At 46.0% G+C, this 22,817-nt stretch overlaps 2 protein-coding genes and 1 pseudogene across 2 annotated transcripts; 2 read left to right on the top strand and 1 right to left on the bottom strand.

The window, feature by feature from the left end:
* The first annotated feature begins 2,077 nt into the window (after positions 1-2,077).
* LOC110507960 (transcription cofactor HES-6-like) lies at positions 2,078-3,913 on the top strand. Its single transcript, XM_021588386.2, has 4 exons — positions 2,078-2,235; positions 2,375-2,470; positions 2,588-2,666; positions 3,169-3,913. The coding sequence occupies exons 1-4, from the start codon at positions 2,173-2,175 to the stop codon at positions 3,549-3,551; spliced, it is 621 nt and encodes a 206-aa protein (XP_021444061.1). The 5' UTR covers positions 2,078-2,172; the 3' UTR covers positions 3,552-3,913.
* Positions 3,914-6,977: 3,064 nt separating this feature from the next.
* On the top strand, positions 6,978-8,790 carry LOC110507961 (transcription cofactor HES-6). The gene is made up of 4 exons (XM_021588387.2): positions 6,978-7,321; positions 7,439-7,525; positions 7,671-7,746; positions 7,898-8,790. The coding sequence occupies exons 1-4, from the start codon at positions 7,238-7,240 to the stop codon at positions 8,359-8,361; spliced, it is 711 nt and encodes a 236-aa protein (XP_021444062.1). The 5' UTR covers positions 6,978-7,237; the 3' UTR covers positions 8,362-8,790.
* A 2,761-nt stretch (positions 8,791-11,551) lies between these two features.
* The window catches only part of LOC110507191, a 41,930-nt pseudogene continuing 30,664 nt past the window's right edge, over positions 11,552-22,817 (bottom strand).

The following is a 22,817-nucleotide window of genomic DNA, read 5'->3' as shown; positions in this document are numbered from 1 at the left end:
CGCCTGTCATTGCCAACTACCCACTGAAGGTTAGTTATTTATTACGGCTCTGAGGATCACACTCCTTTTAGCCTACAGTAATCCTTCCAATAAAAAAAACAACAATATCATCCAATGCCTATGCAAAAATGAGTTAACCTGTTTGGACATCTCTTGTATTGTTAATAGGCTACCATTCAGGGTTTGGGTAAATTCTAATTGATGACAGTCATTCAGGCAATTGGAAGTAAACTGAAATTTCAATTCAATTATTGAAAATGTCTTATTTATTTTCAATGGTTTCTCAATAAACTGAAAAGTAGAAGCTATTCATTTTCCAAAGATTTTAAATTGTTGTATTATAAATTCAAATTACTTATTGAATTGACTGCCTTCAATTCGAATTGACCACATTAGGCTACACTGTTTCATGTTGACAAATTCAACAAGTGTTATACTAATACCTGTTGCATTCACAAATAGGCCCATATGTTAGTCTTATGCATAACAATGTGATATCAAAATGTATTGTGTGGTCAAGGACCACACATAGACTATTGCTTATACTGACGCTTCATTGTGATGATCACACACCTGCCCGAAAACCAGGGGTCAGGGCGCACCTGCCTTAACTTCCCATTAGTCACCTCCTGCTCCGGGGCTCACTGAGAGAGAGCCTTCTCCCGGGCTGGACCGTCCACTTCTTCTTCCACAGGGTTATTACTCTCTTCATGGTGATTAGGTTCGGCTGAATACCGCCTATTGTTCGGCGGAGTTTCCCACGTTCGAGCATTCGCCTGACAGTCGCGTGGCTCAAGTCAAACACAGGGCCAGCGCGCGGGTGTGACATCTGTCTGCGTGGTCACTCTGACATCTGCTCTCCCTGACTCAATGAGTTAGAAAAAGTTGACAATATATGTTTAGGGTACAGTTTTAAAACGCTTCCTGTATCTGGCTTAAGTTAACAAAAGTTGTACATTTAAAAAAATAAGAAAAGTATATTGATTAATAATAAGCCATGATCAATATCCGAAAGGATATTGAAGTAATTTGTCCTTGTCGATATTAGACAACTCAAAGAGCATCGGAATTCATGTGGAATTAGGCTCATTTACCCCCACCCATATCCCCCAAAACCATTAGGTGAAGGGATTTCATTTTATTTCAACGAAATTCAGAACATAAAACACCTGCAATCGATGTATTGAATTTTAATCAATTAATTCGAATGAAACCTGACCTCCTGTTGATAATTCGTTGAGTAGCCTAGACCTACTGAATTGCTAAACCAGGGCAGAGTTGAAAATAGTTTGAAATAAGCTTCTTTAACTTTGAGTGTAATTGCCAATAGGTTTTCCAGTCATATTGCGCGAACATAATTTCGGCTATATCTCAGGAGAAACATAGGCTACATTCAATTTAAAATATGAACACTTTTCGTTATACTGTAGGCTTGTGGCTTAAATTCTTAGAGCAATTAGTTTAGTCCTACTCTTCACTCGGGATTTAATCACTAGTTTCTCAGCATCAACACTTCCCTGAGCACTTGTTAGTATCGACACCGACACAGACTGATAACAATGACCACAGGGCCACTAGGCGTTGTGGGTATTTTTCTGTGTGAAACTTCAGGGGATAGGTTTCGCCTTTTCTCGGGTAGGCCTAATGCTTTCCCAGCTCATTGGCATGAATGGCCAAGGGGGTCCCTGGTGTAACCACGGTAATTACACACTCTTGTTCGGCCCTGGGAATGACAATCCTGAGGGGACCCGTGCGCTTTGCTTCACTAGAGAGAGAGAGAGAGAGAGAGAGAGAGGAGGGAGCAGAGGGGGGGGGGGGGGGGGGGGGGGGGGGGGGGGGGGGGGCAGAGAGCGGAGTCGGGGGGGGGGGGGGGCAGAGAGCGGAGTCGATGGGGGGTGCATGGTTTCAGGCTGGACATCTGTCGCTTGTATTTTTTTGCAGGGCTGGTACCTCGGCTATTGAAAAGAGGCAGTGACCTGTCATCCCTGACTGATGGGAGCGACACCGTGTGTGGGAAAATACCTCAGCCAAAGAGCTCGAGCATTCACATGCTAATTATTCCCTATAAATAAGAGGGGTGCGCCGCGCGGAGGGCCTTACAGACAGATCCTAGACTCAGCCGGGAGAGGAGAGCTATACTCCATATACAACTATACCGAGCGTAAAGGAGAGATGACAACCAGCGCCATGGCGCACAACGTGGGGAGACACTCGAGTGCCAAGGAGGAGAGAAAGGTATTGCCTTCGTCCCCGTCGATAGATAAACTTAAGCATCAACATGTGTCTTTCTTCGGAGATGCTCACGCTTAGTGATCATCTGGTCCAGTTTGTGTCTGTATCTGGTCGCCATTAACCTATCGCTTTCCATCTCTAGTTGCGCAAGCCGCTCATTGAGAGGAAAAGACGGGAGAGGATTAATAACTGCTTGGATCAGCTGAAAGAAACGGTCGTCGGGGCGTTCAGTCTTGACGTGAGTAGGCCTATATACACACTGTATTTTAATTGTTATAAATGCTCAATTATATGGAGAGTGAAAGACGCAATGTAAGTTATTTCTTGACACTAACTTTCCATTTTCCCCCAACAGCAATCGAAACTTGAAAAGGCGGACATTCTAGAGATGACAGTGAAACACCTGCAGAATGTTCAGACCCATAAATTCAGTGGTAAGTGTCCAATGAAGTGACTTAACGGAAGAAACATAAGTGAGTTTTCAAAGTTGTGCCTGCGTCCAATAATGTATGTAAGCAGTTGGGGGCCTAATCGGCACGTTAGAAAGTAGTTACGGAGACTGGTGGGAGTATTTTCATCAGTTATTGAATAACAGTACTATGTTGCCTGATGAGAATAATACTTTTTGAGTATTAGTACTCATAGTTGTATTAATTGTGGTTTTCTCCATATTTTCTCTTGGTTTCAACATAAAACAAGTGTTTCTTAATCCTGGGGACCCAAAGGGATTCCACTAATCAACTCATTTAAACATTTGATTAGTGGAATCAGGTGTGTGGTGTTAAGGCAAAAAAAAAATGTGCTCCCCTTTCAGGATTAAGAAATGCATTATACAAATTTATTTTGGTTAATAGGCCAGTCTGGGTGCAATACATCCTGCCACCAACAGATTGTGCTATGACCCATGTTTGACCCAGTGTCTCCTCCCCTCCACAGCAGACCCCACCTTAGGCCTGGAAGCACAGCAGAAGTACAGCACAGGCTACATCCAGTGCATGCACGAGGTCCACAACATGCTGCTCAGCTGCGAGTGGATGGACAAAACATTGGGCTCCCGCCTGCTCAACCACCTGCTCAAATCCCTGCCCCGCTCAAGCAAAGAGCCCCCCTCTCAGGCCAACCACAACCTCAGGCCTGACGCCCCCCCACCCAGCCAGGGGCCAGGAGCCCCCACTACACCCATCAGAGGGGACCCCAGGTCTGGGAGGCAGGGCCAGATGGAGGGGCCACTGTGCCATGTGGTGGGGCCCCAGGACAAGCCCCTGCTCCTGCCTGGGAGCCCCCACCTGGGCATGCTGGAGATGTGGAGGCCCTGGTAAACTAAACTGGCCCTCTGGGTGTGTGCTGGATCCCTATGTTAGACCCTCCTCTGTTATGTATCTTATAGATATGCTACTCAGAAGACATTGTTTTGGATTGTGGGGCGGTTGCGTTTCTGATCTAGGTGTGATATATAAAACAGACCTCTCAGTACTTCCTCTCCGAAGTCTACTTTCCGTAGCCTGCATTGTAGAAGGCTCTTATTAATATTTCTCTTGTATTTATTGTATTAACATCTTTATTTATTGAATAATAAGATAAAACATTTAGCTTCTTAGCTCTAGTCACAAATAGTTTTTGTACTGCTCCCTTTGTTGTATATTACTAACCAATATTAATAAAAGTGTATGGAATTTCTGTAGATGTTATCAATTTTATTTGTACACACCTGTGCTCGTGCACACGCACAAAAACACACACACTTTCTCTCTTATATAGAAAGGTTTTGATCCTATCAACATGATGAGATAAACCCATGTTAAAAGATATGAATGATGCTGAGGCCTACAGCTGCTACAGTATTATTGTGCATTTATAAACAATTAAAAATGGTATAATATGTCATATTATACTCTTGCTTGCAATGTGAAGGAATATAAGAAAATGGTTTCAGTAATATTAAATAAATTACCTAGTCCAGTAGGACAGAACTTACAAAATGAAGGAAAGCCTTGAGTAAAATGAGGGATACAAAGTATATTGAAAGCAGGTGCTTCCACACAGGTGTGGTTCCTGAGTTAATTACACAATTAACATCCCATCATGCTTAGGGTCATGTATAAAAATGTCCATTTGCCTATTATTTTGGCTACCATGGCCAGAAGAGATCTCAGTGACTTTGAAGAAGGGGTCTCAAAGGAGCATAGCAGGTTTAACGGGTGTGTGTCAGTCACCAGCGCTCAACCCAATTTATGGGAGATTCTGGAGCAGCACAAAACACAAATTTACGGAATGTATCGTTGAATAATGGTGTTGCATGCCTCCAATAGAGTTCCAAACACTTGTATAATCTATGTCAAGGCACATTGAATCTGTTCTGGCCGCCCGTGTTGGCCCATCGCCCTAATAATGTTGTTGTTGGTGTGGTGAGGAAATTAGGTCGGTGGTTTCTAGTGTTTACACCTGCAGCCCAATTTTCAACTTTTTTCCACTAATTGCTCTTCTGAACAATCACGTCAGATCTTTTTCAGAGGTGATCTGATTGGTCAGAAGACCAATTAGTGAAAAAGATCAGAATTGGGCTGTGGTTAGATGACAGGGGGTTGATCGCTGGCAATATTTGTGTACACCCTACTGGACTTGAAGTGGAAGGAAACACGTTTATAAATATTTAAGTACAGTATAGGCAAACCATTATTTGTTTACAATTAAAAACATGTTTTTATAAATGTAACCTTTATTTAACTAGGCAAGTCAGTTAAGAACAAATTCTTATTTACAATGACGGAAAACCCCGGCCAAACCCGGACGACGCTGTGCCAATTGTGCACCGCCCTATGGGACTCTCAATCACGGCCGGATGTGATGCAGCCTAGATTCGAACCAGGTACTGCAGTGACGCCTCTTGCACTGAGATGCAGTCCCTTAGACCGCTGCGCCACTCATTCAATTGTGAATTTTAAAAATCCTGACAAATCCACAGGCATTTTTTTAAATGATTGAATTCGAAAATTGAAAACGTTGCTGTAGTAAATGGCCTATCTCCTCCTGACTATAAACCCATAATAATTGGCCACAGAGCTAATGAAGCCGCCGGGTGGTGGCAGAGAAGGGAGAGAAGAGAGAAGATGGAGAGGGGCGCCCGGTCCCTCTGCGGGTTCTCGAACAAAAGCGGACCGAGACAGCTGCTCTCTCCCCAGTCCAGACCATTAAGAGGAGATCTGGAGCGGAGCGTGGGGTGGCGAGGTGCCAAACCCCTCCACTTCAAAGCCTCTGGACACAGCCTTCATTTAGGTTGTAGATATTTTACTGATGCCTAATTGCTGTAGCGAAAATCTTGTGCATAAAACTCACTCGTAATGGAATCATGTTGTTTACCTGGAGAATTTAGTGACATGACACATTTTGGTGCTGGTTTAGATAGACACAAATGCGCTATTGTGTATTGGTAATTTGCATGACAATGCGCTGTATACATACACAATACATGCAACAAGACCAGAAGGTTGAACACTTCTATCAGACGTAAACAAATAGACAATTGTGCATAAAATAATAGTGCACACACCCACAACGAAATTTGGCTAATGGATATAAGTCCATTTCTAGACATAACATAGGCTGTTTTTACATTGGCAGCCCAATTCTGATCTTTTTACACTCGTACGTCTTTTGGCCAACCAGATCAGCTCTTTTGCCAATAATGGTGCAAAAGATCAGAATTGGGCTGCCTCTGTAAACTCAACCATAATAACCCAAATGTTCTTGAAAATAAGCCTGCAGTTATTTTGTTAACTGTAAGGGATGAGCAAATATAAACATGCATGAACTCTAAAGATGAACATTTAAAACTAGGGTCTATTTAGTATTTTTTTTTTGTACTTATTTCTTCTGTGCGTTTTAAGGGAATGGGGCATCTGAGAGTGCAGTTGCACCCAAACCAGAAGTCACCAAAGAAGTGAGAGAACAAATGAGGGGCAGGCTAACACCTGTCGCTTTCTTTGGGGAAGGGCCTTTAATTCCCAGTCTGATTCAGTTTAGGCCAAGGGGCCTCCGCCAGCAGCTGCCAACTGAAGGCATCGCGTTACATCGGAGAACCCGCACTGGGAAAATCTTCTGAGCATTGCACAGGGACATACGAAAAATGGTACTGGGTAGGGCAAGAAAATAAAGAGAGAAAAATGACAGAGTCTTGAGATAATCAGCAGATTGTCAGGATTTGTAATGAAAAATATATTACAAATACTCCACGCCACTAAAATGTCTTTTTTTTTTTTTTTGACACATCTGCATAATATCTCTCTGTGTTATGCCATAAATAGTCCTATTGGTCTACCTAGTGAAATACATTGGACACATTGGAGCTTTGATGACCCACTGAATGGGTATATAATTTGTGATAGCAGCCTGCACCCCATCCTATTTCCTTTCACAGAATGTAGGCTATAATGTGCAGTTATGGAGGACACAAACAGATAACAAGATGGAAGATGCCAATAGCTGTCTAATAAACATGTTATAAGTTACATACGTTGTTATTACCATGCAATGCACTTGTAGGCTACTTTTTTTCTCCAAAATTGTCATTATTTCTTAAACAGTAGCCTAAGTGAATAGCCTACGGTTGATCAACAACAACAAAAAACACTGTCGCCAGATACGCAAACCCAAAAGATTACTTGTGACCACTACTGATTCTCACCGCGCAGAAAGGGCTGGCGGAAGACAAAGGAGAGGGCTTTGATTGGCTCTCGCGGTGTGTGCTCTGTTGTCCCCTGGCTAGAGTGCAGACAAACCACACATTCATATGCAAATGAGTCCTTATAAATACCTACAACAGTTCTATAGTGCCAGCAGTACGTCTCGCGAAGATTGTACAATAATCATAGAGCGTCTCGCCTGTCGTGTATAAATTCTCTCTGACCGGTTCCGTTTGCCAGCTGCTCTCTTTCACGGATCGGGAAAATAGCAGTGGAATACAAACTGGGATCTCAGACTGACTGCACGACTCGGGCTCAAAACCAACATGGCCCCCTCGGCTCTGCACATCAAGAACGGATTTGGCATGGATGAGGATGACTACTACGGGATTAATAAAGGGGATAGAAAGGTAAGGGGCATCTGTGGTTGTTGTGTCGCTGATCTCATTCTATAGAGTAGCCTACCCTAGTAATGCAGTTATTACATTGGTACAACGTACTAACTGGCCTGTGTGTCATTGTTACAGGCTAGAAAACCTTTGGTGGAGAAGAAGAGGCGTGCTCGTATCAATGAGAGTTTGCAGGAGCTTCGGACCTTGCTCGCTGACACCGACGTGAGTTTGGCGCACCTACCCCGCTATAGACTCACCTGGCGCGGCTGCGCTTATTGGCTTGAGCGTAGCCTCTGCAATAATACCGGTCATACAATAGAAGCGAATTAAATCTAATATTTTTCACTTCGTCTCCCCTCGGCTTCAGTCAAAGGTGGAGAATGCAGAGGTTCTGGAGATGACGGTGAAAAAAGTGGAGCACATTCTCAAGGATCGTCCCCAAGGTAAGCAGTGAGCAATGGTACAGACCAGACCATTGACCCTTTCCTCCACTCATCAAAGTGCATTTAGGCCCATATCAGGTGCGGCTTAACATAACGCCGACTGTGGGAGTGCAATTTAATTTCAGTAGGTCTAATTTAATATCTTCCTCAGAGACTGACATCATGAACCGGGAGGCCAGCGAGAGGTTTGCAGCAGGCTACATCCAGTGCATGCATGAGGTCCATATGTTTGTGTCCAACTGTCCCGGGATAGACGCGACGGTGGCAGCCGAGCTACTGAACCACCTGCTGGAGTGTATGCCCTTGAACGAGGACCACTTCCAGGACATGGTTATGGATATAATATCGGACACTTCCAGCAACAACGGCAGCACTTGGTCAGCCGGCGAGGCAGTGAGCGTGGCCCTAGCCTCACCTGGATGCAGAAGTATAGCCAGCGGCTCTTCCTCGGCCCTCTCCCCCGCCGCCTCCAACACCTCCAGTGAGGACCTGTGCTCTGACCTGTACGAGACAGACAGCGAGCACAACCAGCGCGCTACCGACGCACTGGAGAACCAAGAAGCCCAGAACATGCCCACCATCACCTACTCCAAATCAATGTGGAGGCCCTGGTAGTGGCCCGTACTGGTCAACTGTCTGCCTTTGGGATTTAATAGAATAGTTTGGAGTCTACCTGGCCCCAGGCTGTGACATCGTCTGTTACCTGGAAAGCGCATATCGCCGGAAATTCACTTCCTGCTATTACGCAATTGAGAACTGCTCATATTTGTTTTTGTAAATATCTCATTATGTATAGAGGATTTGCATAATAAAAGCTCTTTTAGAGACCGAAATACTTCGGCAATGACTTAAATAGGCTATAAATCTTTTTTTTCCAGTGAAGAAAAAAGGCCATTGGGCGTGTAGCCTATAGTTTTTTCGCCATTTAACCTTCAAGAGAAACGCTTATATTTCCCCCCAACCACTTGACGCTGTAACAATGTGTAGAATGTTTTGTCCCAAAAAATGTCAATGTGATTAATAAAATAATTTAATGAAAATGACTATCTTCGTGTATAAATTGTGCTTGTTTTTGTTTACACCATCTTACAGAACGACTCAAAGTAAACCAGTTAAAAGGAATTTCAGGCTAGAATGACTTGACGTCTGTTTGCACAACATTTTAAACAATTGGTAGAGTACCTAATATCACATGGTAATTGAATCGCCCAATTGACAAACATAAAAGCAATTAAGAGGAACTGCAGCCTGAAACATAAACTAACAACACTTACAGGCCTCTTGCTAGTCAGGTTATTATCCAATTGCTAAAAACGCAGTGAAACAAAATGATAAGCCTATGAAAAGAGGCCAGTGCCACACTCCCATAATCAAAATCCTGTGTTCGAGGCATTTTATTCATTCATTATTTTTTAAAGCACATGGAAACAGTCCATGCATAATGCAGAAGTCAATATTGAAAGATACATTTGTGATAGGCCTGTCATTTAGAACATGTAATAAAACATGATCGAGCGATTCCATAATCATCTCATTTCAGTCGAATAAATTATAAGGTCTGTGTCGCGTCCAGTTCAGCCACGTTCAATTTCTAAATCTCTCCCCCACAGGCGTCCTCTCCCCCACAGGCGTCCTCTCCTAGAGTACAAAGGCGCGCTTCGCGTCCTGTGCTCACATGAAAGGTTCCGCTAGTGCAGTGGAAAGCAACGCCAATACCTGGTTAAAGTCGCACCTCTGATGTCCCTGCCACACCAAGTGTCACTGGTAACACGTCAGGTACAATGGTTGCCATATTCTACAGAGCAACGTTAGATCCTGTCCACGGTCGGTTGTATAAACCAGCACCACCACTACAGTTCCTTGACATAATTTTAAAAGGCACATTTATGTACGATTCTAATCACCATATACCCAAATATTGACTTGAAATAACGTGTGCCCAAAGTAGCCTACAAAGTGCTGCGCGCTTCCATTTCCAATGCCTTCTATTGAATATTAACGCTAAACCATAATAATTGCGTGCAGCTTTCCAAAGCCATTAGCCTACTTGGCCCGTTGACCATGAAACCGCAATCGGGTTACCTGCGTATCTACTACGGATAGGAACATGACAGGCCTGCCTATGGGCTAGATAGACTAGGCTATCATGCATAGCTCACCGTGGAATATGAACACAAGTTCAACATCTTTTGCTCATCGATTTGCTTAGACAGACAAGTTTCAATCACAAGTACAATAAACCGACTGGGCACTAATGAGTGCCACCAATAAAGAAGATCACAGCACTGGAAAAACCATTGATGGGTGGCTGGGTGATTTTGCAACAACGGGCACTTTTGGCGTTTCTTACATAAAAGAAAAACGTTTACTGAAAAATACATTCATTACGGATGTTAATTTCTTGTCAAATCCACATTAATAGATTTACAGACTGTTGTCAGCTTTTGATGAAGGAATGGCTGACAAGTCGGATTAGCGCTGAGCAGCCGCATGGGGCTTGAAGCTGTTCTCACACCTGTGCCTCGAATTTGACGAGGTGTGAACAGCGGGCATGGAAGCAGAGGAGGATACACTGATCAAAGCTTTGGATCGGCATGCTACCATTTGACAGAATGGCGACAAAGTCGGGGAGTTGAAAGATACTGACACAGACACAGTAGCCTATATCTTTGGTTCACCTTTGCACCTGTCAAATGACATTTTTAAATAAGTGTGGGCCGAAAGAATGACAAACAAAGAACTTAGGCTATAACAAAACTATTATATAGTTTATTATAACACCAATTCAAATACATTTGTAATGTATCATGAGCCATTTTCCCCATTAGTTTCCCAAAGCCCGTTGTTGCTTGGTAAACCCATAGTCCCAAATGTGCATAAAGTAATATTTTGCATCAAAACAGGGACCCCGGGCCTGTTTCCCATCATTATCCTAATGGCGCACCATCACCATTCATCTAAAATCACGACGACATTACAAAATTAGTTTTAGCGATCCGTGAATGACAAGGGCAAAATAACAATTGCTCAGCATCCAAACGCATCAGCTGAGGGTTCGTGACGGTGAATTTGAATTCCGGGGTTAAAGGTTAGTGGCCGGTGTCAGTTGGCATGAGGATTTCAAACGTGAATGAGAGCATATGGCGTTGATACGGATCCCCTGGGACTCCCATTCCATCCTTGGATGCGTCTCTCCTATCAACTGTCTGACTCTGAAGAACAGTCACTGATCTAACAACAGAACGCCTCAGCCTAGCCCTTCATCCGCTCTGACAGTTTATTGTGCGCTTTCCCTGATCTGTTTGATGTTTTCACACGCACAACACTCATAAACAGATAATCCTCCCATTGACTACACTGATTTGAGTCAGAGGAGCCGATCTGTCGATATTCGAAATTGCCTGCTGCTTTTGAACAATAGTCACACAATCTTACCATCTGAGTTTTGGCCTTCTTCATCAGGTTCCAGCCTTAAAATGTTATTATAGCCCACATTCAAGTAAAATAGAGTGAAAACCCCATGGATCACCATCACAACAAAACAAACCCTTACCTGTCCAGATGAATTAACACTAGGGGGAAAGCGCCTACAAAACAGCAATGGACTGTGCTAAAATATCAGCTTCTCAAAGTAACAGTGAGACAAATATACACTGAGTGTCCAAAACATTAAGAACACCTGCTCCTTCCATGACATAGACTGACCAGGTGAATCAAGGTGAACGCTATGATCCCTTATTGATGTCACCTGTTAATTCCACTTCAATCAGTGTAGATAAAGGGGAGGAGACAGGTTAAAGAATGATTTAAGCCTCCAGTGTGTGTGCCATTCAGAGGATAAATGGGAAAGACAAAACATGTAAGTACCTTTTAAAGGGGTATGGTAGTTTTAATTTGTTTATTTAACCACGCAAGTCAGTTAAGAACAAATTCTTATTTATAATGACGGCCTACCCTGGCCAAACCCTAACCAGGACAACGCTGGGCCAATTGTGCGCCGCCCTATGGGACTCCCGATCACGGCCGGTTGCCAGGCAGACTGATTTTGCCAGGCACAAAAAAAACTATTCAATCTATTTTAGAATAAGGCTATAACGTAACAAAATATGGAAAAAGTAAAGGGGTCTGAATACTTCCTGAATGCACTGTATGTGTCTGAATTTCCCTGTTTTGTTCAAGTCTGACTGCCAGGGGCAGACTGGGACGACAAATCGGCCCTGGCCTTTTCTGACACGCAGACCATTTTTTTCCTGTGAGTCCCCCTCCTCTTCCTCCATATCAGAAAAGTCCTCCTCAATAGGGGCTGAGGCCAAGTCTTCACAGTACAAACATCCTGATAAAATTCAAGGATGCGTGTAGGTTAGTACAGTATTGACCCACATGACGACATAGGCACATCTGTGTGTGTGTGTGTACGTGTGCATGTGTGTTTGAGTGGGAGGTACATTTGTTTGTGTGTGAGAGGTGTGTGTGTGTGAAGCCAGATGTTTGACGTACCTTGACGTTGATGGCCTTGGGCAGAACCCCCATCCTCACCCAGGGCTGTTCCTTCACTAGCTCCCTCCGCTGGACAGAGGAGAAATGTGTCTGGCTCTTCTGCATCAGTCTCAGTCTCTGCTGGTCCTCCCTCAACACCTTCTGGATGTCCCTGTTCACACAGAGAGATAGCTCTGTTAGAAATGATTAACAACTGTGCTTCTCATCTACTTAGGTATTCTTCATAGTGTTACCAACATGGGTTTTTGAATTAGCTAATAGCCAATTACAGGTATGGATGACTGCTGTGTTTGCACTGACCGTTCATGCTGCCAGAGGCACTGCTGGACGTCCGTTCCCCTGCCGTTGAACCCGGAACCAGAGCTTGCAATATAAACGGCCAATATACCATGGCTATTGGCTGTTTCCAGAAACGCCGCATGGCTGCCCTTAGCCGTGGTATGTTGGCCATATACCACACCCCCTCGGGCCTTATTGCTTAAATTTATAACACATCCTCTCCTCTTCTATAACAGGTGTCTCGCCTGCTGTAGGGTCCTCCTCAGGCTGAGCTGCCAGACACTTCTCTGCTGCTATACTGCTCCCTGGAGCCCCACTATGGGGTGCCATGCTGTCCTCTAGCTGCAGCAGGTTGAGCTGCAGGGGAGAGCTGCAGCGACACTCAAACAGTGGGGGAGACGCAGCCGGCTCCCGGCCAGTGGAGGAAGGGATGGAGCAGCGGGACACTGCCCCCTCTCTGGTATCCATGGCCGGGGCTTTCGTGGGTTAGGAATCCTGGGGGACAAACTGAGCCTGCAGTGGGAAGGAGGGCTGGCACGGTTGTGTAGGCCATCTGTCCTGGGAAAGGTGGGTGGGTTGGGGCTTGCAGGCGGGCTGGTCAGGAAAGAAGGAAGGTGCTGCGGCTATTTGACCAATCTGTCCTATTTGTCCCATTTGTCCCATCTGAGGGAATAGGTAGTTGGGCACAAGGGGGGTGATGATAGGGGGGGGTGATCAGGGGGGGTGACGATAGGGGCAGGGTATGGTGTAGCAGTGGGTGGAGCCTGGCTGCTCTGGCCCTCCCCAAAGCCAATGGAGACAGTGGGGTCAGGGCGAGTGATCTGGGCAGGGGTGGTAGGGGCAGCAGGGTAGCCTGACAGGGGTAGCCTGGCACCATGGCAGGGTAGGGCACAGAGAAGGCCTGGAACTGGGAGACTTCAAATGGGGACCAGGGCGTCCGTTTCAGGCCCTGCCGGGGATGGCAGGGTTTACAGTGGAGTCAGGACACTTCACACTGGGCTTCTTGGATTTCTTATTTCGACTGCCCATCTTGGCTGCAGCGGGGGAGGCCCCGGTGCCTGCCCGTGCTCTGTTTAGCAACGTCCCCACTACCTGTGGCTTCTGAGGAGAGAAGACACACAACACAGTCAGTCAAGAATATCTATGAGATGGATCTTATCGTCTATCTCAGATGTTCCCAAAGCCAAATTTCCACAATGCTGTGTGTATGTAACTATGCATTTTGCTTACCCTGGGTGTTGGTCAGACCTCTCGGTCTGTGCAGGTACGTGGAGCAGTCTTTCTGGAAGTTTCTGGAGTTGCGGAGTTCCTTACAGTGGGTGAGAAAGGCTTCCTCCTCCTGGTGTGTGCACTGACAACACCTGCTTGGTCAGCCTCAGCCTTTTAAAGGCCTCCTTCTCCTGGGTGGGCGGGGATACCACACTGACTAGCAGCGGTGGAGGGGCGGGACTCTCAGCAATCTCTGGAGAGGTCAATCACAGGAAACAGCCAATTAGAATGAAACCTGTGTGTATGCTCACTATATTCTGTCTGGCGTTTCCTGTCTCCTACATGGACGATGGTGCTGCTATAGCTATAATGGCTGGTGATTGACACCACGCTCTCAGCCTTGCTGGGCAGAGCCAGGGGCCCTCCCAACACTGGGGCGGCACCAGAGGAAAGCTTCTTAGGGGCCTTCAGACAGGCCTGGATCTGAAGGACAAGAGGGTGAAGAAGACACTACTATTAGTTATGCTCACACATCAAGCTTTAGAGTGATTGTTTCTATGGGACGTTTAGCAGTGTGATGGAGATACTGTATATACCTTGTAGGTGACCTAATCCACACTGGCAGCAGCTGTAGCAGTAATGTCCTTGACCAGCAGAGGGGGCACTGCTGAGTCCTTCAGAAACATCACAGGACTCTTCAGCTGCTAAGCTCCAGCTGGAGACACACATCTGTTAGCAAAGACACTCACACAGACATGTGCATATACACACGCACGCATTTACAAGCTCAAAACCGTCAATATTCTCCAACACACACACACCACTTACTGTCTGTGGTTTTCCTGTATTCAGGTTTGGAGGGAGAGTAGACCTGCTGGTTCTGACTCTTCAACATGTGGACCCCTTTACAGATCTCCTGAATTGTTTTCTGTAACACACACAGATAGAGATGGTGTGAGTGGGGAAGAGAAACAGAGCAAGTGATCAAGCAGAGAAAATTATGAGACATTGATTTAGAATACTGAAAACAACCAGGGAAGAAATGCAGAGTGTGGCATCAACTCACCTTGGATTTGCCTGGTTTCTCAACCATAATCCTGTTCTCAAGGGCGTTCCTGTTGGTCTCGCTAGGCCACCCCATAATCAGCAGCTGCTCGTGGAAACCATTGCTGCCATGGCTACCGTAACCAATGGAGCCCATGTTGTGGATCGGTTGTAGGAGGAACAGTGTTGTTATAGAAACACACAGAGGATAGTGCCATGTGAGAAATAATGTGAATTGTAAAGTGTGTGTGTGTGTGTGTGTGTGTGTGTGTGTGTGTGTATATCTGTGTGTGTCTGTGTGCTGACCTGCAGCAGCAGTCTGTGGATCCACTCAGTTATCTCCTGGATGTCAGAGTCCATTAACTTCCCCTCTGTGACGATAGGTACTGCAAACACGTCTTCATTTACCGGACCCCTGAAACATCATAGACACAATGTCAAATTACATTTCAAAACACTGGTGCATAACTGACACTCCAGTGATGTCTCACTGGCCTGATATAGTTTTCATGTGTCACTGCCTATAATTTGTGTGTGTGTGTGACTAATTTGCAGACTTTGTGCCTGCCGATGTCAAAGGCTCCAGGGGTTGACGAAGCTGGACCAGCTGGTATCTATGATGACATACTCTCTATTCGGCGCACAGAACCGGTTTGAGTGGTCAAAAAGCTGTTCCACGTACTGCAGAACTGTTAGAGAGACAGACAGGGTATAGGAGTGTGTAATTCGATGCTTTCTACCCCTGTATGTTTTTGGCTACATAAAAGGGTTGGGTCGATTTCTTTTCAACTCTTATTTACATGCCAAGAGAACTGGCCTCCCGTGTGGCGCAGCAGTCTAAGGCACTGAGAGAAACTCCCCAAATACAGGTGTGCCAAGCTTGTATCGTTATACCCAAGAAGACTCAAGGCTGCTAAAGGCGTTCAACAAAGTACTGAGTAGGACTCCAGAGTGGCACAGCGGTCTAAAGCACTGCATCGCTAGAGGCGTCACTACAGATGTGGGTTTGATCCAGGGCTGTGTCCTTGTCCCATCGCGCTCTAGCGACTTTTGTTGCAGGCTGGGCACATGTACGCTGACACGGTCGCCAGGTGTACTGAGTTTTCTCTGACACTTTTGTGCCGCTGGCTTCCGGTGTTAAGCGAGTAGTGTGTCAAGAAGCAGTACAGCTTGGCACGGTCTTGTTTCAGAGGACGCATGGCTCTCAACCTTTGCCTCTCCCGAGTCTGTAAGGGAGTTGCAGCGATGGGACAAGACTGTAACTTCCAATTAGAGATCACAAAATTGGGGATAAAAAGGGATAAAAAGTACCAACAAAAACACCCCCATTCACACATTGAGTCTAAACTTACTTTAGTTATATAGGGTCTGTTTTGAAAGTAATACTAAATCAACCAATCAGATCGGTCTGAATCAAAGAGAGTCTCACTCTTGCGGTGGATGGCCAGCATGATTGGCCGGTCACTGGGGTGCAGGTGCAGCAGAACACGGGTTCCAAACAGGTCCTAGGGGAGGTACCCCAATAATGGAACAGCCCTGAGGGACACACCAGAGGTTACAATTACACAAACAACACCCCTACACATTATTGCAGATAGGGACACTAGAAGTTAAAAATGCACATCAGCCTTGCACTCAAACAGATGAGGTGTTGTGTATGATTGTTTATGACCTCACTTCTCGTCCATGTCCTGGAACAGACAGCTGTGTGTGTGTTGTGGTGAAGATGCGCTTGTCATAAGGGATCCTGGGGGCTGGGGAGGAAAACAGGAATGGTGTGAAAATGAAAGACTGTGTAGAGTGTGTGTCACAAGTGTCGTTGGAAGAAGTGGACCAGAGTGCAGCGTGGTGAGAGTACATTTCTCTTTTTATTTGGGGACCGTCGCTGGGGGGCTCCGGACTGGGGACCGTCGCTGGGGGGCTCCGGACTGGGGACCGTCGCTGGGGGGCTCCGGACTGGGGACCGTCGCTGGGGGGCTCCGGACTGGGGACCGTCGCTGGGGGGCTCCGGACTGGGGACCGGCGCTGGGGGCTCCGGGCTGGGGACCGGCGCTGGGGGCTCCGGGCTGGGGACCGGCGCTGGAGTCTCCGGACTGGAGGCCGTCGTTGGAGGCTTCGTGCCATGACTCCTCACTGGAGGCTTTGTGCCCTGGATCCTCACTGGAGGCTTCGTGCCATGACTCCTCACTGGAAGCTTCTTGCCATGGATCATCACTGGAGTCTTCCTGCCATGGATCATCACTGGAGGCCAGTGGAGAGACGCACTGGAGGCCTGGTGTGTAGAGCTGGCACAACCAATCCTGGCTGGATGCTCACCCTAGCCCGGCAACTGTGGGGCGCTGGCACAGGACGCACTGGGCTGTGGATGCGTACCGGTGACACAGTACGTGTAACCGCAAAGCATGGTGCCTGAAGGGTCACACACTCCTCAAAGCGACTGTCTTGCTCCAGACTCCAACTCCTCCAAACGCTTTCATCCCTCTCCACTGCCAACCTCTCCACGCTCAAACGGTCCAAGAATTCCTCCTTGGTCTCGGACTCACCCCTCAGCACCGACGCCCACGTCATCTGCACCCCCCCAAAAAATATTTTGGGGCTGCCTCTCAGGTTTCCGTCATGTCCTCTCCTCCTGACCACGCTGCTTGGTCCGTTTGTGGTGGGTAGTTCTGTCACAGGTGTCGTTGGAAGAAGTGGACCAAAGTGCAGCGTGGTGAGCGTACATTTCTCTTTTATTTAAAATGTCGCCAACAAAACAAGAAATGAAAAACAACCGTGAAGCTTACAGGGCTAAGTGCCACTACCCACAATGGAAGGAGGGAAGTATGGTTATGGTTCCCAATCAGAGACAACGATAGACAGCTGTCCCTGATTGAGAACCATACCCGGCCAAAACATAGAAACACAAAATCATAGAAAACAAAACATAGAATGCCCACCCTAAATCACACCCTGACCAAACCAAATAGAGACATAAAAAGGCTCTCTAAGGTCAGGGCGTGACAGTGTGTGTGTGTTAGGGTGTGAATGGGCATTAGGATGGAATGTATGTGTATTCTAGTATGTGTATGAGACTCACTGCAATACGACAGTGCTGAGAGAGACACAGAGATCACAGAGAGGGTCTGTATGTGTCTTACCATCATAGCCGGAGTATACCCTCTCAGCCAGTAGCAGGCAGCAGGACTGTTCCTCAGCCAGAACAATAAATCACACATACATACAGTGCCTTCGGAAAGTATTCAGACCCCTTGACTTTTTTCACATTTTGTTAGGTTACAGCCTTATTCTGAAATGGATTAGATATATATATATATATATATATATATATATTCTCATCAATCTACACACAATACCGCATAATGACAAGGGAAAAATACGTTTTTAGAAATGTTTTCTAATTTATAAAAAATAAACTGAAATATCACATTTACACAAGTATTCAGACCCTTTACTCAGTACTTTGTTGAAGCACCTTTGGCAGTGATTACAGCCTCGAGTCTTCTTGGGTATGACGCTACAAGCTTGGCACACCTGTATTTGTGGAGTTTCTCTTATTCTTCTCTGCAGATCCTCTCAAGCTCTGTCAGGTTAGATGGGGAGCATTGCTGCACAGCTATTTTCAGGTCTCTCCAGAGATGTTCAAGCCCGGGTTCAAGTTCGGGCTCTGGCTGGGCCACTCAAGGACATTCAGAGACTTGTCCCAAAGCTACTGCTGCATTGTCTTGGCTGTGTGCTTAGGGTCATTGTCCTGTTGAAAGGTGAACCATCGCCACAGTCTGAGATCCTGAGCGCTCGAGGAGGAGGTTTTCATTAAGGACCTCTCTGTACTTTACTCCGCTCATCTTTGCCTCGATCCTGACTAGTCTCCCAGTCCCTGAAAAACATCCCCACATCACAGCCATGCTTCACCGTAGGGATGGAGCCCGGTTTCCTCCATACGTGACATTTGGCATTCAGGCTAAAGAGTTCTATCTTGGTTTCATCAGACCAGAGAATCTTGTTTCTCATGGTCTAAGAGTCTTTAGGTGCCTTTTGGCAAACTCCAAGCGGGCTGTCATGTGCCTTTTACTGAGGAGTGGCCGTCTTCACTCCATAAAGACGTGATTGGTGGAGTGCTGCGAAGATGTTTGTCCCTCTGGAAGGTTATCCTATCTCCACAGAGGAACTCTAGAGCTCTGTCAGAGTGACCATCGGGTTCTTGGTCACCTCCCTGACCAAGGCCCTTCTCCCCCGATTGCTCAGTTTGGCCAAGCGTCCAGCTCTAGGAAGAGTCTTGGTGGTTCCAAACTTCTTCCATTTAAGAATGATGAAGGCCACTGTGTTCTTCGGAACCTTCAATGCTTCAGAAATGTTTTGGTACCCTTCCCCAGATCTGTGCCTCAATACAATCCTGTCTTGGAGGTTTATGGACAATTCCTTACTCCTTGCTCTGACATGCACTGTCAACTGTTGGACCTTATATAGACAGGTGTGTGCCCTTCCAAGTCATGTTCAATACATTTAATTTACCACATTTGGACTCCAAGTTGTAGAAACATCTCAAGGATGATCAATGAAAACAGGATGCACTGGAGCTCAATTTCCAGTCTCATAGCAAAGGGTCTGAATACTTTTGTAAATAAGGTATTTCTGTTTTTTATTTTTATGAAAGGTGCAGAACCCTGTTTTCGCTTGTCATTATGGGGTCTTGTGTGTATCCATTTTAGAAGGCTGTAACATAACAAAATGTGGAAAAAGTCAAGGGGTCTGAATACTTTCCAAAGGCACTGTATATATATACACACACCAATGCTACCTCCCCCTGTACAAGACTAAATTGCTTCTTTACAGCATACAGATCGCTTCAGTCCCTGACCAGTAGGTGGGGATAAAATAACAAAACTGACTCCCTCATCCCCCTTCACATCCGTCAACTCTCCCGACCACTCTAATTCCCCCTTCTCACTCCTCTGAGTCAGACTGTTAGAACTATGATCGCTAGTTTCCTGCTCTATCTCCCATCTCGACCTCGCAGCAGAAGAAGGATTTCACCTGCATGCACTCTGTAGGAGACGATTCCGTGAGAGAGTGAGAGAGAGGATGAATATATATCTAAGCAGCCATAAGAATCCAGTTGAGTCTATTTCCAACAGCCTACCTGCTGCTCATCAATATCCACAGGATATGAGTGTAGATGTGCTTGCTCATGCATATGCATGTGTCTATGCCTCAGGACTACCTGGCCTGATGACTCCTTGCTGTCCACCTGGCCGTGCTGCTGCTCCAGTTTCAACTGTTATGCCTGCGGCTATGGAACCCTGACCTGTTCACTGGACGTGCTACCTGTCCCAGACCTGCTGTTTTCAACTCTCTAGAGACAGCAGGAGCGGTAGAAATACTCTGAATCATCGGCTATGAAAAGCCAACTGACATTTACTCCTGAGGTTCTGACCTGTTGCACCCTCGGCAACCACTGATTATTATTATTTAACCTTGCTGGTCATTTATGAACATTTGAACATCTTGACCATGTTCTGTTATAATCTCCACCCGGCACAGCCAGAAGAGGACTGACCACCCGTCATAGCCTGGTTCCTCTCTAGGTTTCTTCCTAGGTTTTTGCCTTTCTAGGGAGTTTGTCCTAGCCACTGTGCTTCTACACCTGTGTTGCTTGCTGTTTGGGGTTTTAGGCTGGGTTTCTGTACAGCACTTTGTGACATCAGCTGATGTAAGAAGGGCTTTATAAATACATTTGAATTGATTTACTGTACAGCTTGTATCGCTGAGTGCGTAGAAGGGAAGAGATACGTCTGCATGAGTAGAAGGGTCATAGGTACCTGTTCCAGTGCTCATACTCCAGGAGGGCAGGTGCTAGGGTGTGGTGAAGCTATAGAACACACTGACATCATGAGGGGTCAGGAACTCTACAAACTTAGCATTGTACACTATCTTCCCTGTGATGAGAGAGATAGTCACAGCAAAAATATCCAATTGGAGGTATTAAAATGGCCCTGATCAGGAAAACCAGAGCTGTCATCAGGAGAGAGTCAGTCAGAAAGGTATTAAAATGGCCCTGATCAGGAAAACCAGAGCTGTCATCAGGAGAGAGTCAGTCAGAAAGGTATTAAAATGGCCCTGATCAGGAAAACCAGAGCTGTCATCAGGAGAGAGTCAGTCAGAAAGGTATTAAAATGGCCCTGATCAGGAAAACCAGAGCTGTCATCAGGAGAGAATCAGTCAGAAAGGTATTAAAATGGCCCTGATCAGGAAAACCAGAGCTGTCATCAGGAGAGAGTCAGTCAGAAAGGTATTAAAATGGCCCTGATCAGGAAAACCAGAGCTGTCATCAGGAGAGAGTCAGTCAGTAAGGTATTAAAATGGCCCTGATCAGGAGAGAGTCAGTCAGAAAGGTATTAAAATGGCCCTGATCAGGAGAACCAGAGCTGTCATCAGGAGAGAGTCAGTCAGAAAGGTATTAAAATGGCCCTGATCAGGAGAGAGTCAGTCAGAAAGGTATTAAAATGGCCCTGATCAGGAGAACCAGAGCTGTCATCGGGAGAGAGTCAGTCAGAAAGGTATTAAAATTGCCCTGATCAGGAGAACCAGAGCTGTCATCAGGAGAGAGTCAGTCAGAAAGGTATTAAAATGGCCCTGATCAGGAGAGAGTCAGTCAGAAAGGTATTAAAATGGCCCTGATCAGGAGAACCAGAGCTGTCATCAGGAGAGAGTCAGTCAGAAAGGTATTAAAATGGCCCTGATCAGGAGAGAGTCAGTCAGAAAGGTATTAAAATGGCCCTGATCAGGAGAACCAGAGCTGTCATCAGGAGAGAGTCAGTCAGAAAGGTATTAAAATGGCCCTGATCAGGAGAACCAGAGCTGTCATCAGGAGAGAGTCAGTCAGAAAGGTATTAAAATGGCCCTGATCAGGAGAACCAGAGCTGTCATCAGGAGAGAGTCAGTCAGAAAGGTATTCAAATGGCCCTGATCAGGAGAGAGTCAGTCAGAAAGGTATTAAAATGGCCCTGATCAGGAGAACCAGAGCTGTCATCAGGAGAGAGTCAGTCAGAAAGGTATTAAAATGGCCCTGATCAGGAGAACCAGAGCTGTCATCAGGAAATAGTCAGTCAGAAAGGTATTAAAATGGCCCTGATCAGGAGAGAGTCAGTCAGAAAGGTATTAAAATGGCCCTGATCAGGAGAACCAGAGCTGTCATCAGGAGAGAGTCAGTCAGAAAGGTATTAAAATGGCCCTGATCAGGAGAGAGTCAGTCAGAAAGGTATTAAAATGGCCCTGATCAGGAGAACCAGAGCTGTCATCAGGAGAGAGTCAGTCAGAAAGGTATTAAAATGGCCCTGATCAGGAGAACCAGAGCTGTCATCAGGAGAGAGTCAGTCAGAAAGGTATTCAAATGGCCCTGATCAGTAGAGAGTCAGTCAGAAAGGTATTAAAATGGCCCTGATCAGGAGAGAGTCAGTCAGAAAGGTATTAAAATGGCCCTGATCAGAAAAACCAGAGCTGTCATCAGGAGAGAGTCAGTCAGAAAGGTATTCAAATGGCCCTGATCAGGAGAGAGTCAGTCAGAAAGGTATTAAAATGGCCCTGATCAGGAAAACCAGAGCTGTCATCAGGAGAGAGTCAGTCAGAAAGGTATTAAAATGGCCCTGATCAGTAGAACCAGAGCTGTCATCAGGAGAGAGTCAGTCAGAAAGGTATTAAAATGGCCCTGATCAGGAGAACCAGAGCTGTCATCAGGAGAGAGTCAGTCAGAAAGGTATTAAAATGGCCCTGATCAGGAGAGAGTCAGTCAGAAAGGTATTAAAATGGCCCTGATCAGGAGAACCAGAGCTGTCATCAGGAGAGAGTCAGTCAGAAAGGTATTAAAATGGCCCTGATCAGGAGAGAGTCCGTCAGAAAGGTATTAAAATGGCCCTGATCAGGAGAACCAGAGCTGTCATCAGGAGAGAGTCAGTCAGAAAGGTATTAAAATGGCCCTGATCAGGAAAACCAGAGCTGTCGTCAGGAGAGAGTCAGTCAGAAAGGTATTAAAATGGCCCTGATCAGGA

The sequence above is a fragment of the Oncorhynchus mykiss genome, chromosome 27 (genome assembly GCF_013265735.2).
Source record: "Oncorhynchus mykiss isolate Arlee chromosome 27, USDA_OmykA_1.1, whole genome shotgun sequence".
In the NCBI taxonomy this organism is placed as follows: Eukaryota; Metazoa; Chordata; class Actinopteri; order Salmoniformes; family Salmonidae; genus Oncorhynchus; species Oncorhynchus mykiss.
This window is presented reverse-complemented; position numbering and strand designations above follow the sequence as displayed.